This window comes from Coloeus monedula, assembly GCF_965178545.1.
Source record: "Coloeus monedula genome assembly, chromosome: 1".
In the NCBI taxonomy this organism is placed as follows: Eukaryota; Metazoa; Chordata; class Aves; order Passeriformes; family Corvidae; genus Coloeus; species Coloeus monedula.
In genome coordinates, this window is record NC_138781.1 from 472,112 (window position 1) to 490,137 (window position 18,026).

The window sequence follows — 18,026 nt, forward strand, 5'->3', positions numbered from 1 at the left end:
GATGACGCAACCGAGCGGCCAATACGCCGAGCGGGCGCGGAGCGGTGACGTCACAACCGCGCGCCTCGGTGGCGGCCCGTGCGCGGGGCCGGGGCGGGAGAGGTCAGAGAGGGCCGGGAATGGGAACGGGACCGGGAATGGGAACGGGACCGGGAGCCAGAGCGGGATCGGGAATGGGAACGGGACCGGGAGAGGGAGCGGGAGAGGGACCGGGACCGGGACCGGGACCGGGACCGGGAGAGGGAGCGGGAGCGGGAGAGGGACCGGGACCGGGAGCGGTCAGAGAGGGCCGGGAATGGGAACGGGAGCGGGAGAGGGAGACGGGCCGGGAACGGGACCGGGACCGGGATCGGGAGAGGGAGCGGGACCGGGGCCGGGATCGGGAGAGGGAGCGGGAGCGGGAGCGGGGATGGGAGTGGGACCGGGAGCGGGACCGAGACCGGGACCGGGGTTGGGATCGGGACGAGGACCGGGGTTGGGATCGGGACCAGGACCAGGGTTGGGATCGGGATCGAGGGGCCCGGGGGTGGGGAAGCGAGGCCCGGCGAAGGACCGGGGGGAGGCCGGGACCGGGACGAGGGGTGGAGAGAATGGGCGGGGGGGGAAGCGGCCCCGGAACCGAGGGGGCTCGGCCCGGGGGGAGTTCAGGGCATGGCGGCGGAGTAACGTGGGGCGGGGGCAGGGCTCTTGAGCGTTCCCGTTCCCGCACAGCTCTCCCGGGATGCGGCGCTGACCCCGCTGCCCCATGGCCGCGCACCTGGTTCGCCGCTGCTGCCGGCGGCTGCTGCTGCTGCCGGCCCCGCCCGCGCCCCCTCCGGGCCCGGCCCTGCGCACCTGCCCGCCCAGGTGGGCCGAGGGGCCCCAGGCGCGGCCGCGCGAGGACGGCGCGGAGCAGCAGCTCCGGGAGCTGATCCAGGGAGCGTCCAACCCCCAGGAGCTGCTGCAGGTGAGCCGGGGGCCGGCGCTGAGCAGCAACCTGGCGGCGCTGGCCATCGCCCGCCTGGCCCGCCTGGCCTGCGAGCAGCGCCTGGACACCGAGAGCATCCGCGGGGACCCGCGCTTCCAGCGGCTCCTGAGCACTGTGGATGCGCAGGTGAGGGGGCTCAGGGCTCTGGGCGCGTGTGAGAAGCGAGGGGGAGCACAGGGGGGGCCCCACACGGTACCTGACTGCTCAGGGCACGGCTGGGAGGCGCTGCTGGGACAGGGCTGGGGGTGTTTGCTTTACTCTGCTCCGTGCCTGACCGTTCAGGGCACACCTGTGGGACAGGGTGACAGGGCCTGGGTCACTCCAACGTGTTCAGGGGGCACCTGGGAGGTGGCACGGGTAGATGAGCAGCACCCCAAATCCTCATCTGTTACCCCGTCCCACACCTGTCCCTGTCCCAGATCTCCCAGTGTGGCACAGGCCCTGGTGCCCTGTCTCAGTGCTGTCCCTGTCCCAGATCTCCCAGTGTGGCACAGGCCCTGTGCCCTGTCTCAGTGCTGTCCCTGTCCCAGATCTCCCAGGTGTGGAACGCGCCGCTGCTGCAGCTGCTGCGGAGCCTGCCGGCGCTGGGGCTGGCGCGGGGCGGGCACCCGGCGCGCTCGGTGGAGCAGGAGGTGCTGTGGCGGCTGCGGCGCCTGCCCCTGCGGCAGCTGGTGCACCTGGCCGAGCACCTGGCAGGGCAGGGCCCCGACGGCCTCCTGCTGTCCGAGGTGCTGCGCAAGCTGGAGCTGCGCTGGACCGAGCTGGAGGGGACCCGCACGGTGGTGACGCTCATGGCCAAGGTGGGACACCTGTCCCCCACCCTCATGGAGCGCCTGGAGGACAAGGTGGGACCGCACGCCTGGGCACGGCGCAGGGCACACCTGGCACGGTGTGACAGTGGGGGGGACCCAGGCCCTCAGCCTGGGCTAGGCGGGGTCACCTGGGGACACCTGGGGACACCCCAGGGGTCACCTGGGGACAGTGGTCCCGCCTGGGGTCACCTGTACCCCCTGTTCTCTGTCTCGTGTCTGTCCCCTGTCCTTGTGGCAGGCCCTGGAGCTGGCAGGGCAGTTCAGTGCCTGTGCCCTGTCTCAGCTGTGCCCTGTCCCCGTGGCAGGCCCTGGAGCTGGCGGAGCAGTTCGACCCCGACGAGCTGCGGCGGGTGGTGCTGGCGCTGGCGCTGCAGCAGCGCCGCTGCGTGCCCCTGCTGCGGGCCCTGTCCTACCACCTGCTGCAGAAACCCGCCGAGCTGCCCCTGCCCGTGCTCACCGACCTGCTCTTCGCCTACAGTGAGTGCTGGGCTGCTGGGAGGCACCTGGAGGGGACAGGTCCATGGGTCAGTGTTGCTGTCCCGGGGCTGGGAGTTGCCTGGGTTGGCAGTGGGGGGGGACTAGGTCTTCAAGGTCCCAAGCCTTTCCTCTCACAGCCAGGTGGGGTGAGGGAATCCAGGTGAGCCCGAGCAGCTCTTCCCCAGTGGGTTATCCCTGTCCTAGGGTGGGAACAGGGGGGCAGGGCATTGCAGGTCACCTCCGTGCTCCAAGTACAAAACCCAGGTCACCTAGGAGGCCGTTCTAGCTGTCCTGTCATTCCAGGTGTCCCAAACCCCTGAGAGCTCAGTGTGAGGCCGTTCCATCACTCCAGGGGTCCCCAGTCCCTCCCCAGCTCACCTGGAGCCCCTTTAGGCACTGGGAGGGCTCTGAGGTGTCCCTGGAGCCTTCCCACTCCAGGTGACATTCCCAGCTGTCCCCTGTGGTGTGGGGGGCACAGGACCAAGGTGCCCCCGTGCGCTGAGCTGTCCCCCCTTGGCACAGGTAAGCTGAGCTTCCAGCAGCCGCAGGTGCTGCACCGCCTGTCCCTGGAGCTGCAGCCCCACCTGGGCACCCTGAGCCCGGCTCAGGTGTTGCGCTGTGCCCGCTCCTTCGCCAGCCTGCGCTGGCTCAGCCGGCCCCTCGCCGAGGCCATCGCTCAGGTGAGGCCTGGGGGGACAAGGGGGGACCTCACGTGGCCGTGGGGGAGGTAGGGGACAGTTTCCTGTCCAGGGGTGTTGTCACTTTCCCCAGCAGGAGCTGGGGAGAGCAGGTTCCCCTCACTGGTCAGTGTTGTCACCTGGGAGCGGGTGGCAGTGAGGGCCCTTCACCTGTCTGAGCTCTGCCACTGCTTCCCAGTGGGAATTGGGGATCATTTTCTGCTGCATTTGGCTCGATCCAGAGCCTCTGGCCGTGAGTGCTGGTGCTGTTCCAGTTCCATCCCAGTTTACTCCCAGTTCATCTCTGCGCAGTCCCCCATCCAGTTGGAGATATTCCAGGACTCCCCGTTGGCTGGATCCCTCATATCCCAGGGATCTGTCACATGTGGTGTCCCACCTAGGACATGGTCCCTGCTGATGGTTTCAACCTTTTCCTTGCTGCTCTTCTCCCAGCTTCCCCAGTTCTTTCCCAGTTCCTTCCGAGCTCATCCCCCTGCTCTTTCCCATCCATACTGGGGTATTTCAGAACTTCCCCTCGGACCTGGATAAAATCCCAGGATTCCCTCTCTCTCATTTTCCCACCTGGGAGGTGTCTCTGGCTGATGTGTCCAACCTCTCCCTCCTGTCCCTGTTCTGGACAGCCCCAAATTCCCGTTTTTCCCACAGTATTCCCTGGATAATGCACAGAAGCTGTCCATCACCCAGCTGTGCGGGATCCTCGTGTCCTTCGCCCGCCTCAACTTCCAGCCCAGCTCCAGCGAGGAATTCTTCTCCATGGTGACGTCCCTGGAATCGTGGAATTCCCGAGCGGTCTGGGTGGGGAGGGACCTCAGAGACCCCCGCACAGCTACAGATTCCTTTCCCAAAGCCCCCTGAATTCCCCATTTTCCCATGTCCTGGTGTCCCAAATCCCTCCCAGCTCCCACTTTTGGCACCGGGAGAAGCCCCAGAGGCCCCTCCAGGTGACCTCCCCCTGCAGCTGTCACCTGTCCCAGAGCACAGGTGTTCCCCTGGCACATTCCCCTGGGAAAGGGGCTGTGGGATGGCTGGATCCATGGAGCGAGGGGCCACAGGATCACTTGAGAGGGACCCTACAGACTCCCCTGGGGGACAGCGGGGCTGCCTGGGGACACCTGCACGGCCGGTCGAGCTCGGCTCCATGTGTCCCCTGTCCCAGGTCCACGAGCAGCTGCAGGGGCAGGAGCAGCAGCTGGACACGCACCTGCTGACGGACGTGGTGTGGTCGCTGTGTGTCCTGCAGCAGGCCCGGCCCCCCCACCTGCGCCAGGTGCTGTCCCCTGAGTTCCAGGCCCGCCTCCGAGGTGAGCCCTGGACAGCGGGACGGGACTGGCCGAGCCCGCACTGGGATCGGGGATGGGACGGGAACTCCAGCCCCGGGGGGTGGCCTGGGGTCACCTATGGCAGGTGCTGGGCAGGTGCAGCCCAGTCAAATTCGGTCCCTGTCCCCCCATGGCAGGGACCGGCCACCGGCTGCCACAGCGACCTCCGTGGCCACGTGCCCCGTGTCCCCTCCCGTGGGACCCGGGGGGTGAATCCCACCGGAGACATGGGATCTGGGAGTGCCTGGGGCTGGGAGGGGCCTCTCAGCTGCTGGAGTTCCCCTGTTCCCGCGGCCCTGGGGACACAAACAATGTCCCCGGTGTCACATCACATCCCCATGGCTGATAAACCCACTGGGGCTGGACAGCCCCTTCTGGGAGGAGTATTCCCCAAATCCCACCTGAACATTCCCCGGCACCACCTGGGGCCGTTCCTGTGTCCCATGGGTGTCACCTGAGCGTGTCCCCACCTGTCCCACAGGTGACACCTCCCCGCGGGCACAGAGCTCCTGGCTGAAGCTGCTGCACATCAACGCCACGGCCAGGCTGGAGGCCCCGGGCTACCAGGGGCCCTTCCTGCCCCCCAAGGTGCTGGGGGGGGACGGGGACAGGGACAAGGACAAGGAGAGGGAGAAGGCCACCCCCTTGCAGCGGGGGCTGCAGGAGGCACTGCCAGGGGCGCTAGGGGGCCCTGACCTCGTCCGGCACAACGTGAGCACGGTGTATGGCTGGGACATCGGTGAGTGCCACCCGCTGCCACCTGCCTGGGCACCTTCCACTGCCACCCCTGGCCCTGGCACCCACCCTGGGCAACCCCGCCCCTGCTGCCTTCCCCTGTGACCCCCAGCCCCCCCAGCCCTGTCACCTTCCTGTCACCCCCCAGCTCCAGGCATTCCCAGCTACTCAGAGCTGTGTCACCTTCCTGTCACCTTCCTTGGGCATCCCCCCGGTACCCACTGCCCTGTCACTTTCCCCTGTCACCCTCCAGCCCACCCCAGCCCTGTCACTCACCCTGTCACCTTCCTGGCTCTGTCACACCCCTGCCACCCCCACCACCCCCTTGCAGCCCAGTCAAATTCGGTCCCTGTCCCCCAGTGTCGGGGACCGGCCACCGGCTGCCACAGCGACCTCCGTGCTCCTCGTGTCCCTGTCCCCTCCCGTGGGACCTGGGCAGATGGATCCCCACGGACACGTGCCCTTCCCACGGTGTGCTCAGGAGAGCCCCTGGGTCGCTCTGAGTCCTCGTGTCCCCTCTGTCCCCACAGACGCTGAGGTGGTGCTGGACAGTGACAACAAACCTCTGCCCGTGAGGGACTTCACTGCCCCCCACCTGCCCCGCTCCGAGGGGACAAAGCCACTGCCACCGGGGGCCAGGAGGTGGGTGGGGACAGGAGGGTCCCCCGAGGTGGGGGATAGGGGGAGACAGTAGAGGGGAGAGGATGGGGACGGGAGGGGACAGGGAGGGGATGAGGAGGGGGGGATAGAAATGGTCTGTGGGGGAGAAGAGGTGGCAGGAGGGGGAGAGGGAGAGGAGGGGACGTGGGATGGGGACAGAAGGGGGACAAGAAGGGGACAGGATGGGAGGAGAGGGGGCCAGGAGGTGATAGGAGGGGCACAGCTCAGCCAGGGCTGGGGTCTGGGGGCTCCGGGTGCTGCCCGTGGTCAGACTCCTGTCCCCTGTCCCCAGGGTGGCCGTGCTGCGCTGGGAGTTCCCGCAGTTCAGCTCGCGGGGCCGGGAGCTGCTGGGCCGGGGCTCCATGGCCCGCAGGCACCTGCGAGCAGCCGGGTTCCTTTTGGCCGAGGTGAGCACTGGGAATGCTGGAATTCCAGGTGGGGAGGCTGGGAAACACCCCGGGGCACCCTTGAGGCCACCTGGGTGTCCCCAGCACTGCATGGGCCACCACTGACCCTGGCCCCGGGTGACACGTCCGCGTGGCACTTGAGCCCTCCCAGCCCTTTCCAGGAGAAATATTCCCAAAGTATTCCCAAAAATATTCCCCAGGTATTCCCAAAATCCCACCTGAACCTCCCTCTTGGGAGCAGAGCCCAGCCCCCATCCTGTGAGGTGCCCCCAGGACTGAGGTGTGGCCTCACCTGTGGCCAGCCCAGGGGCGGTCCCTGTGCCTGTGGCCACCCTGGTGACACCAGCCAGGTGCCACTGTCCCCCTGGCACAGCTGGGCACACCTGGCTCCGTCGGGATGACGGCACTGACACCTCCTGGGGGGCTGCCAGCTCCCCCCAGCCCGGGGCTCAGCAGGGATGAGCCACCGTGATCCCCCTGGGCCACCTGCCAGGTGCCGGGGGAGGGACAGGGGTGATAGGGAGGTGACACAGACGAGCTGATCCTGTGGGGCCATCCAGGATTAACCCCTGGGGGGTAATTATAGCCCAGGAGGGAGTGTGACAGCCACGTGTCACCCCCCAGGGTCACTGTCACTCCTGTGGCAGTGTCACTGTCACACCTGGGTGGGCACCGGGACCCCAGATCGGTGTTGAGACCCTCCCAGGTGGGTGCCACAGGACAGCCAGACCTAGGACAGGAGGGGACACAGCTGGGACCCCCTGGGCCGCTGCCACGTCCCCGTCCCCCTGCAGGTGCCCCACTACGAGTTCCTGGAGCTGAAGCTGGAGCGGCAGCGCGTGGCCTACCTCAAGGACAAGGTGGCCAAGGCCCTGGCCAGTGACACGGCAGGTGACATGGCCACTGACACGGCCACCTAACACACCCACGTGGCCTCACCTCACCCAGCTGGCCACATCCCTGTGCCAATGTGACCAGGTCACCACGCCGAGGTGGCCCAGCTGCTGAGCCCAGGTGGCCACGTCACCACAGCGAGGTGGTCACATCACCAGGTCGCCGTGCCCCGGTGGGCACATCACCACAGCAAGGTCCCGGTGTCCCCATGTGGCTCCAGCGTTGCTGCTCCGTGTTACAAACAGCTCAAATAAAACTGTACAGGGATGGTGGCTGGGCATGATGGCACAGGGGACAGGTGACACTGTGGATAAATGACACTGGGCATGGGTAACGCTGGGGACGGTGGCATTTGGGACATGACATTGGGGATGGGTGTCACACGGGACATTGGGGATGGGTGGCACCGGAGACATGACATTAGGGATGGTTGCCATCAGTGCCAGGTGCAACTGGAGCTGGGTGACATCGGTGCCAGATGTCATTGGCACCAGGTGACATCTAGGGTGGGTGACACAGGGGCTCGTTGGCATCATGGCCAGGTGACATTGGGACTGGGGGACATTGGGGCCAGGTGACTTTGGAGCTGGGAGATCTCAGGGACAGGTGACATTGGGGCCGGGTGACATCGGTGCTGGGTGACAGTGGGAATGGGTGCCATCCGGGTTGGGTGACACTGTGGGTGGGTGACAGTGGGGTCAGGTGCCATCGGTGTTGGTGGCACGTGGCTTTGCCCGCGCCCCCCGTGCCCCCCAGCCCTGTGCCCGGGGTCGCCGGTCTGAGCCGGGATCGGGATCAGGAGCCACGGGCCTTTATTCCCGATTATCCCGGGATTGTCCCCGGGAGGGACTGGGGCTGGGGCTGGCGCTGGGCGGGGGAGCAGCGGGAGCGGACAGCGGGGACTCCGTGTTTTGGGGGTGTCTCTGACTGGAGGGGTCACGTCCCGGCCGGAGCCCCCCCCCGGTGTCCCCGTGTCCCTCAGGCCGCGAGTCGCCGCACCGGGGTGGGGGGGACACCAGGTGGCTCAGGACAGCCCTGGGGGTGACGCACAGGGGCCGGGAGGGGCTTTGGGGACGGATTGGTGGCCACCTGGCTCCGCGACCCCTCCGGCCCCCCGGGAGGGGGACACGGCCCGGCTGGGGGGGGCACGCGGTGACGGGGGGGACACGGCGGGGCCGGGAGCTGCTGAGTCACCGTTCGGGGCTGTGCCTGGCACCGGCAGCGCGGGCACGGCCAGCCCGGGGGGGACAATGCCCGCCCTCATCCTGCATCCCCGGTGCTCCGGGGACACGCGGGGGGGGACACGCGGCTCCTTCCCTCCCCCCACCGGTGTCACCGCACCCGCGCAGACGCTTTTGGGGGGGCTCCGCCCTGTGTTCCCCCCACCCTAATCCAGCCAGGGCACCTCGGGATACTCATCCCCCCTTTTTAAGGGACAAAGTCCCACTCCGGGAGGGGAAAATGAGGCTGGGCCCCCCCCTCCGCGCCCCCATCTCTGGTGTCACCACACCCGCGCAGACGCTTTTGGGGGGGCTCCGCCCTGTGTCCCCCGCCCCCGTTCCCCCCAGGACACCGCGGGATGATCATCCCCCTTTTTTAAGGGACAAAGTGGGGAAAACTGAGGCCGGGCCCCGCCCTCGCGCCCCCCCCCCGGAGCTGATGCAAGCGCTGGGTGGGCCCGGGCCCCCCCCCGCCGCAGCGCCTGGCGCCCGCCCCGCGCCCTCCGGCACAAACCCTCTATCGCGACAGAGCCGGGGCCGGGCGGGACACAATTCCCGCTGACATCAGCCGGGCCGGGCCCCCCCGCGCCCCCCCCGCCCCCGCCCCAGCCCCGCTGATGCTCCGGCGCCGCCGCCGCAGCCGCGTCCGCCCGGCCGAGCCGAGCGGGGGGAGCGGGGGGGGCCGGGCCGGGGGGGGCCGCGGGCAGCGCCGAGCCCGGAGAATCCCTGAAACCCGCCGGGGGGGGCGGATCGGAGAAGGAGAACGGGATGCCGGAGGGAGCGGAGGCAGGTGAGGCCGGGGGGGCGCGGATGGAGCGGGAGGATGAGGAGGGAGCGGGAGGGACGGGGAGGTGAGGAGGGAGCGGGAAGAATGGAAGCGGAGGGATGGGGGGTGCGGGATAGAGGGATGAAAGACGGAGCGGGGGGATGGAGCCGGAGAATGGGAATGGAACGGGGCGATGAGGATGGAGCAGGGGGATGAAGGACGGAGCCGGAAGGATGAAGGACGGAGCGGAAAGGACGGAGCAGGAGGATGAGGATGGAGCAGGAGGATGGAGCAGGGAGATGAAGGACGGAGCAGGGAGGAGGGAGCCGGAGCCATCAGGATGGAGATGGAGCGATGAAAGGCAGAGCGGGAGCGATGGAGGGCTGAGGGGCGAAGGAATGAGGATGGAGCAGGGGGATGGAGCAGGGGGATGAAGGACGGAGCAGGGAGGGGTGCAGGATGAGAGGATGAGGATGGAGTGGAAGGAAGGAGGATCGAGGTGGGGGATGAAGGACAGAGGCGCAATGATGGAGCCGGAGGATAAGGATGGAGCGGGAGCGACGGACGACAGAGCAGGAGGGATGGGGATGGAGCCGGGGGATGAAGGGCAGAGACGGAGGATGAGGATGGAGCGGGGGAATGAGGGACAGAGCGGGAATGACGGAGCCGGAGGATGAGGATGGAGCGGGATACGCGGCCCGGCCGCGACTCTCGGCAGCCGCCACCGCCCGGGGCTCCGGGCCCGGCACAACCGGGGGGCTCCGGGGCGGGGCACGGGGGACATTGGGGACCCCGCTTCGGGGTCACCCCCTCACCCCCAGGAGCCCCAGCGGGGGTCGGTATCGGGTTGTGCCCCCCCCCCCGTACTGGGAGGTGCTGGTGGGACTGGGGGGCTGAGCGTCGCCCCACTCCCAGCACCATCCCACCCCCGGGGTGGGAAACTGAGGCACAGCCCAAGGTCACCCCACACCAGTGTCCCTGGGGGCCACTGTCACGTGTCGGGCGGGCTAGGGACAGCCGGGAGAAATCCCTGGGGTCATCCGCACCTTCCTGAGGGGCTGGGGACAGCGGGGACAAGGAGAGGGACACACCCCGGTGTCACCCTCCCCCTGTGCCTCAGTGCCCCCCACAGAGCTGAGTCTGGGGGTCCCCGAGAAAGGGGGTGAGGGTCCGGTTTGTACAGGGGGGCTCAGGGCGTGCCCTCCAGGGTGAGCAGAGGGGACCCCAAAACACCCCCCAAGGTGTGGGGCGGCCGCGGCCAGGCACGGAAACGCTGAATTACGGGGATCCCAGCAGCCCCCCCCTCATTACAGGGCAGAGTCACCCCCAAAACGGCACCGGCGGTGGGAGGGGGGACGGGACCCCCCCTCAATGAGCCTTTCAGGGGTCCCTAGCACGTGGTGGGGTGCGGGGGGGGTTGTGCGCTGGACTGAACCATTTCAGACTGGGGGGGGAGTAGCGGCACCTGCCCCGCAACTACCCCCGCGGGCCCCGCCCCCTCCCGGCTCCCCCCGCGCCGGCCCCGCCCCCCCCCCCCGTTTATAACGCCCGGGGTGGGGGGGAGTCGGTGCTGCAGGAGGGGCAGGGGGTGACCGCGGGTCCGACCGCTCCCGCCCCATGGATCCATCCCCAGGGGGCTCAGGTGATGGAGGGGGGGTCCCGGGTGTTTTTTGGGGTAGGGGTGGGCAGTGCAGGGCTGAGCACCCCCAAACTCGGTGCGGGGTGCGGACGCGGGGCGCCCGGGGTGGCTGTAAGGGGGGTGCGCCCCCCGCCCGGGGGGGTTCTGTGCGTGTGGAGGGGTCTGGGTTGGGGTCCCGCCTTGCTGCGGCTGCAACCTCGTGCGCCCCTCAGAGAGGGGTGTGGGGACGGGGGCTGCTGGTGCCCCCCAGTTTCACCAGACTTGTGGGGACCCCCCAGGTGCTCTGGGTGGGGTCACCCTGTTCTCCCACCCCTGGATGGGTGGGAGTGACACTAGCCCGCCCCCAGGGCAGTGCCCGCGGTGTCCCCCCTTCCACCGTCACGGGATGACCCTGGAGTGGGGGGTGGCGCTCAGGGGTGTCCCCTCTCTCCGTGGTGACTCTGGGGGGGCTGTGGCGCTCAGGGGTGTCCCCTCTCTCCGCAGCCCCCCCGCCGATGCCTGCGATCCCCCCGCCGATGCCGGCCAAGGAAGAGGCTCGTCCCCCGCCCGAGGGGGCCAGCTGTGACCCCGGCCCTGCCGCCGCCGCCCCCCCCGGCTCTCCCTGCCGGCCGCCCCCGCCCGCGGACCCGCTGGACACCCGCATTGTGATGGGGGAGGAGACGCGCTGCCCCCCGCCCGAGCCTCGGGGGGGGCCCCCCGTGCCTTGCCCCTTCCCCGCGCCCCCCAAGGAGCCCCCCCCGGGCCGCCCCCCCGCGCTGGACCCCGAGCTGTTCTTCACGGCCCCCTCGACGCCGGTGCGGGCGGGGGGGGCGCGGCCGCCCCCCCACGAGGAGCCGACGGACGGGGACAGCGAGGGGCTGTGCTCGCCCCCCACGTCCCCCTCGGGGTCCTACATGACGGCCGAGGGCGGCAGCTGGGGCTCCTCGGGCACGGCCAGCACCTCCCCGTCCTGCTCCCCCAACCTGGCGGCCGAGGCTGAAGGCCTGGGCGAGGCTGAGGGCGAGGCTGAAGGTCTGGGGGTAGCCCTGGTGCTGCCCCCCGGCCTGGGGGACCCCCCGGCCTTCCCCCCACTGTCCCCCGCGGATGAGGAGGATGATGATGATGACGAAGACGGCCCCTTCGCCCTGCCGGGCTGTGCGGACGATGAGGAGGATGATGATGAGGATGGGCAGACGCCGGAGGAGGAGGATGAGGACGAGGACGAGGGCTCGGGGCTGATCCCGGCGGCGCTGCTCCCGTTCCGCGGCAGCCTCCTCTTCCAGGCCGAGGCCGTGGAGATCTCGCCCCGGGCCCCCGCCGAGGAGGAGGAGGAGGAGGACGAAGGCAGCACCTCGGCGTCCTTCCTGCGCTCGCTGTCCGAGAGCTCCATCCCCGAGGGCGGGGACGAGGCTTTCGCCTTCCGCGACGACACCGACGCCTCCTCGGACTCGGCCGCCTACGACGGGGACGAGGACGAGCGGCTCTACGGCACCGAGCGGCACGCGGGGGACACGGGGACACCCCCGGGCACCCCCCCGGCACTCCCCGGCCCCGCCGGCGTCGAGCTCCACCTCCGTGCCGGGTCCCCGTGTCACCCCCCGGGCCAGGACACGGCTCCCGGATCCTTGGGGGCACCCCCTGGAGGGGACGCAGAGCTGGACGGCGACGCCTTTGTCACCATCACGGGGGCGTGGCCCCCGCCGGAGCCCCCCGAGGAGCTGGCAGCGACAGAAGGTTCTGGAGCAGTGCCGGGACAGGGACCTTGCCCAGAGCTGGCAGTGACTGGCCCTGTCCCCCGGCTGCTCTGTGCCGGGGACCCCCAGAGCCACCAGCTGGGGGGGGCCAATGGGGAGCCCCAGGACAGCCCTGGGGGTGACAGTGATGGTGACAATGACCTTGAGCTCAGCACTGGGACAGCTGATGGCCACAGTGAGCTGGACTCTGCAGCCCCGAGCTTGGGGACATCAGTGACACCGACCCCCCTGGATGAGATGGACACTGCAGCCAATAATGTGGTGACACCAGTGACACCCAGCCTGATGGACACAGTGTACACGGACCTGGTGTCACCAGTGATACCAACCCCACTGGACGAGATGGACACTGCAGCCACCAGCCCAGTGACACCCAGCCCGTCTGATGAGCCGGACACTGTGGCCACTGACATGGTGACACCAGGGACACCAAGCCCACTGGATGAGCCAGACACTGCAGACACTGATGTGGTGACACCCAGCCTGATGGACAGCACAGCCACCAGCCTGGTGGCACCCAGCCCGTCAGATGCTGCAGCCACTGATGCAGTGACACCAAGCCCCCCAGATGAACCGGACACTGTGGCCACCAGCCTCGTGACACCAAGCCCACCAGATGAACCGGACACTGTGGCCACCAGCCTCGTGACACCAAGCCCACCAGATGAACTGGACACTGTGGCCACCAGCCTGGTGACACCAGTGACACCAAGCCCACCAGATGAACTGGATGCTGTGGCCACCAGCCTGGTGACACCAGTGACACCAAGCCCAGCAGATGAGCCAGATACTGTGGCCACTGACCTGGTGACACCAGTGACACTAAGCCTACCAGATGAGCCAGACACCGTGGCCACCAGCCTGGTGACACCAAGCCCACCAGATGAGCCAGACACTATGGCCACCAGCCTGGTGACACCAAGCCCACCAGATGAGCTGGACACTGTGGCCACCGACCTGGTGACACCTGTAACACCAAGCCCATCAGATGAGCTGGACACTGTGGCCACCAGCCTGGTGACACCTGTGACACCAAGCCCACCAGATGAGCCGGACACTGTGGCCACCAGCCTGGTGACACCTGTGACACCAAGCCCACCAGATGAGCCGGACGCTGTGGCCACCAGCCTGGTGACACCAAGCCCACCAGATGAGCCGGACACTGTGGCCACCAGCCTGGTGACACCAAGCCCACCAGATGAGCCGGATGCTGTGGCCACCAGCCTGGTGACACCAGTGACACCAAGCCCACCAGATGAGCCGGACACTGTGGCCACTGACCTGGTGACACCAAGCCCACCAGATGAGCCGGATGCTGTGCCCACCAGCCTGGTGACACCAGTGACACCAAGCCCACCAGATGAGCCGGACACTGTGGCCACTGACCTGGTGACACCAAGCCCACCAGATGAGCCAGATGCTGTGCCCACCAGCCTGGTGACACCAGTGACACCAAGCCCACCAGATGAGCCGGACACTGTGGCCACTGACCTGGTGACACCCGTGACACCAAGCCCACCAGATGAGCTGGACATCATGGCCACTGACCTGGTGACACCGGTGACACCCAGCCTGCTGGACAAGATGGAAGTTGTGGACACTGTCCTGGTAACACCAGTGACATCCACCCTGAAGGATGCTGTGGCCATTGACTTGGTGGCATCAGTGACACCCACCCTGATGGCTGCTGCAGCCACCAACCTGGTGACATCAGTGACGCCAGCACCCCTGGATGAGAGGGACACTGCGGCCATCGACCTGGTGACATTGGTGACACCTGCCCTGTTGGACACCACAGACACCGCCCCAGTGACCCCGAGCGTGACGGACACCACGGATACCAAACCGGTGACACCGGTGATACCAACCCCCCACGATGAGACAGCCACCGTGACCACTGACGCGGCGACCCCCAGCCCAATGGACACCATGGCCACGCACCCGGTGACCCCCAGCCCCCCGGCCGCTGCTCCTGCCCCATGTCCCCCTCCCCGGCCCGTGTCCCCCGTGGCTCTGGCAGCCGGGGTGGCCCCATCCCAAGAGTCCCCAGCTGTCCCCCCGTGTCCCCTGGCACAGGGGACGCTGTCACAGCCCCCTGGGGATGTCCCTGAGGAGTCGGGGGACGTGGCCACCGCCTCGCCCAAGGCTTTGTCCCCGGAGCTGCCGGACACGTCGAGCTCCCGCACCGCCTCCAGCTTCGTCACCGCCCCCGAGGGCAGCGCCGGAGAGACCCCCCCGCGCCCCCCCGGGCGCCGCGGAGAGCCCGAGGAGGAGGAAGAAGAGGATGAGGATGCGGCCCCCGTGCCCCCCTCGCCGCAGTTCACGGCCTCGGAGCGGGAGGTGTTTGTGGGGACCCCCCCGGCCCCCCCCGAACTGCTCCCACCACCCGGTGCCTTTTCGGGGCGCGGGGCCGGGCCGGGTGTCACCGCCCCGCTCCGGGGGGCCCCGGGGGCCCTGCCCCCCGCCCTGCAGGAGCCCCCCACCCCCCGTCCGGGCCCTGAGCCCCCCGGCCACGCTGCAGGGGGCACCGATGCCAAAGCCCCCCCAAGTCCCCCAGGCCCCCCCGCGGCCCCCCCCGAGCAGCAGGAGGAAGAGGAGGCCGTGGCGGGGGTCGCACCCGGCCCTCTGCCAGCTGCGGGGGCTCAGCCGGGGCCTCCTCCCGAGCCCCCCCGCCCTGCGCCCCCCAAACTCAGCCAAGTGCCTCCTCCCGCCACGCCGGCCCCGCTGGCCCCGAGCCCCCTCCGGGCCCCCCCCAGCCAGGAGCCCCCCCCGGGGCTGCCTCTCTCCAGGAAGCACCTCGAAGGTAAGAGGGCCCCCAAACCCCCCGTGGCTGTGGGACCGGGGTGGGCACCGCCCATGGGGGGACTCCGGGGGGTCCTGGGTGGGTTCAGCCGGATGGGGGGGGTTTTGGGAGGCACCACCAGCTCAGCCCCCCCCTCCCTTGCCATGGGGTGTTTCGTGGGGGCAGGGGGGGCTGGGGGTGCCTTTGGGGGGTGCCAGGGTGGGCGACAGGGGTGAGCAGGAGGGGCTGAGCCCCCCGAAGGGTTTTGGGGACCCCCCAGCTCAGCCCCTCTGCCCTCACAGCCCCCCAGCCCTCCCCGCAGAAGGAGCCGGAGCCCCGGGGCCGGGCAGGGGGCCCAGGGGCTGGGGGGGGCCGGGCCCCCCCCCGGGGGTCTCTGCAGTCGGAGTCGAGCTCATCCAGCGAGGCTGAGGCCCCCCGGCCCCCCCCGGCCCCCCAGCGCTGCCAGCCCAACCATCGAGGTGAGGGGCGTCCCGTGGGGTACCCCCGTCTTCGGGGGGGTCTGGGGAGCCCCTCTCACCCCCCCTCCGCCCCCCCCCCGCTCTGCACAGGGTCCGGGAACGAGTCTGAGAGCAACGACGAGTCCATCCCGGAGCTGGAGGAGCCCGAGGGCTCGGAGCCGCCCCCTGCCCAGCCCCAGGTGGGGTTTTGGGGGGTCGGGGGTGGTGGGGGCCCCGGGGATGTGGGGGCCCCGCTGACCCCTCCTCTCGGCAGGTGCCCCTCGGCCACGCCCTCGGCCCCGGAGAGGAACCGCTCAGCAAAGCCAAGCAGAGCCGCAGCGAGAAGAAGGCCCGGAAGGTGGGGGGCTCTTGGGGGGCTGGGGGTGTCCCACTGGGTTTGGCGTCCCTGTCCCATCCCAGGGCTTGGGGAGGGGGTCAGTCCTGGGGTCTTGACGGTCAGGTCCCCACTCTGGGGGGTCTCTGGGCAACGCTGGGATGGGACTCGGGGTCCCCATTGTGGGCTGGGGGGGGGACCCATCCTGGCCGTGCTGAGACAACATTCCCCATCTCTGGTGTCCCTGTTATCCCGGGGATTTGGGGTGCTATGGGGGGCTGGATCCCCCCAGGCTGCCGTGCCAGGGTGCAGGGGTCACCCTGTGCCCCCCGGTCCCCCAGGCCATGTCCAAGCTGGGGCTGCGGCAGATCCACGGCGTCACCCGCATCACCATCCGCAAATCCAAGAACATCCTTTTCGTCATCTCCAAACCCGACGTCTTCAAGAGCCCCGTGTCCGACATCTACATCGTCTTCGGGGAGGCCAAGGTGGGCTCGGGGGGCTTTGGGGGGGAGGCCTTGGCTCGGGGGCGGCTGTGCTGACCCCGTGTTCCCCCCCAGATCGAGGACCTGTCCCAGCAAGTGCACAAGGCGGCGGCTGAGAAGTTCAAGGTGCCCCTGGAGCACTCGGCACTCGTGACCGACGCTGCACCTGCCCTGGCCATCAAGGAGGAGAGCGAGGAGGAGGAGGAGGTGAGTGCTGGGGGGCTCCGAGTGCCATGGGGGGGTGACAGTGCTGTGACCCCGTGGGGTGGATGGGACGGGGCTGGAGGTGCAGGGTGCTGAGCTGGGGATGGCTCAGGCCCAGGTTCTGTGGGCGGGGAGGGGGTGCACAGGGGTCCCTGGGGGTCAGGGCTGGGTGTGTGCCCTGGGGGGGTTTGGTAGCACTGTGGCCCCTCCCAGGTGGACGAGACGGGGCTGGAGGTGCGGGACATCGAGCTGGTGATGGCCCAGGCCAACGTGTCACGGCCCAAGGCTGTGCGAGCGCTGCGGCACAACAACAACGACATCGTCAACGCCATCATGGTGAGTGGGGGGCTGGGACCCCCCCTTTTCCCAGCAGGAACTGGGGCTGTGACCCCCCCCCCCCCCTCCCCCCCCCCCCTTTTCCCAGCGGGAATTGGGGCTGATCCCGGAATTCCCGACTCTGCTCTCTCCCGCAGGAACTGACCATGTAGCGGCCGGGGGTGTCCCGGCCCCCTGTATAGATGCACAGAGACCCCCCCCACGTCCTTCCTCCTGCCCCCATCCTCCTCCTGGCCCCCTGGACTGCTCAATAAAGGCCTCCTGCACCCCTTGGATCGCACCTTGCCTCCCAGGCCTGATTTTGGGAGGTTGGGGAGCCCCTTTCCCAGCAGGGGGATGGGGGGCAGCGCCTGGGGGTGTCACTGGGATGGGGGAAGTGGAAGGACAGGTTTTGGGGGAGAGGCAGCACCCCAGAGTGCTCCCAGCATCACTGGGGATCAGGGACACCCCCTCCCCTCCAGATCTGGGGGGTGGCAGAGACCTGAGATGGGAATGAAGCCCCCCAGCTCCAAGGGCTAGGAAGGGAGGGAGCTCTATCCCCAAGTCCCTGGGATCCCTTCCTCCTCTCCATTTTCTTGGTGTTGGAATGGGAAGGGCTGTGGAAGGGGACACTCCCCCGTGTGTCCCCCAGGTGAGTCCCTGGGGGTGCCTCAGCTCCCGGGACACCTGAATTCCAGAGGGAGGAGGGGTTGGGAGAGCCCTGGGAGAAGGGGGGGGACACCAGGAAGGATGAGGGGAGACACTGGTGGGGTCATGGTGTGGGGGGACACCCCAGTGTGGGCAGTGCTGGGGGCAGAGGGGTTACAGGCACTGGGGGGGATTTGGGGCCGAGGCCTCTGGAATGTGCTGGATCCCCAAACTGCTGAGTCAGCGTCTGACTCCAGAGGGGGGGAGGGGACAGGAGCCCCTGGGTGTGGCTGTGGGGAAACTGGGGATCCCCAGGCCCATCGTGGGAGCCCCCCAGGGGATGCAGATAAAGGGGGAGGGGGGTCCTGGCTCAGCTCCGGGGGTCCCACCAAGCTCCTGCAGTGACCGTGGGGAATCCCAGACTGGGGGAGCTGGAATGCTCAGGAATGTTCCAACGCCACGGATGAGAGGGT

General features: G+C 68.9%; 2 protein-coding genes across 2 annotated transcripts; both read left to right on the forward strand.

Annotated features, from left to right (window-relative positions):
- The first annotated feature begins 48 nt into the window (after window positions 1-48).
- On the forward strand, window positions 49-7,230 carry TBRG4 (transforming growth factor beta regulator 4). The gene is made up of 11 exons (XM_082297096.1): window positions 49-102; window positions 712-1,093; window positions 1,498-1,812; window positions 2,085-2,256; window positions 2,779-2,936; window positions 3,600-3,710; window positions 4,111-4,255; window positions 4,755-5,012; window positions 5,539-5,650; window positions 5,961-6,075; window positions 6,870-7,230. Exons 2-11 carry the CDS (start codon window positions 746-748, stop codon window positions 6,993-6,995), a joined length of 1,860 nt encoding a protein of 619 aa, XP_082153222.1. The 5' UTR covers window positions 49-102; window positions 712-745; the 3' UTR covers window positions 6,996-7,230.
- A 65-nt stretch (window positions 7,231-7,295) lies between these two features.
- Window positions 7,296-17,200, forward strand: LOC309579001 (uncharacterized protein; the record flags this gene model as incomplete). The annotated part of the gene is made up of 10 exons (XM_082291995.1): window positions 7,296-7,299; window positions 8,830-8,979; window positions 11,078-15,159; window positions 15,420-15,588; window positions 15,679-15,767; window positions 15,842-15,925; window positions 16,243-16,389; window positions 16,462-16,593; window positions 16,804-16,926; window positions 17,064-17,200. The coding sequence occupies 10 exons, from the start codon at window positions 7,296-7,298 to the stop codon at window positions 17,076-17,078; spliced, it is 4,995 nt and encodes a 1,664-aa protein (XP_082148121.1). The 3' UTR covers window positions 17,079-17,200.
- Between the last annotated feature and the right edge of the window lie 826 nt (window positions 17,201-18,026).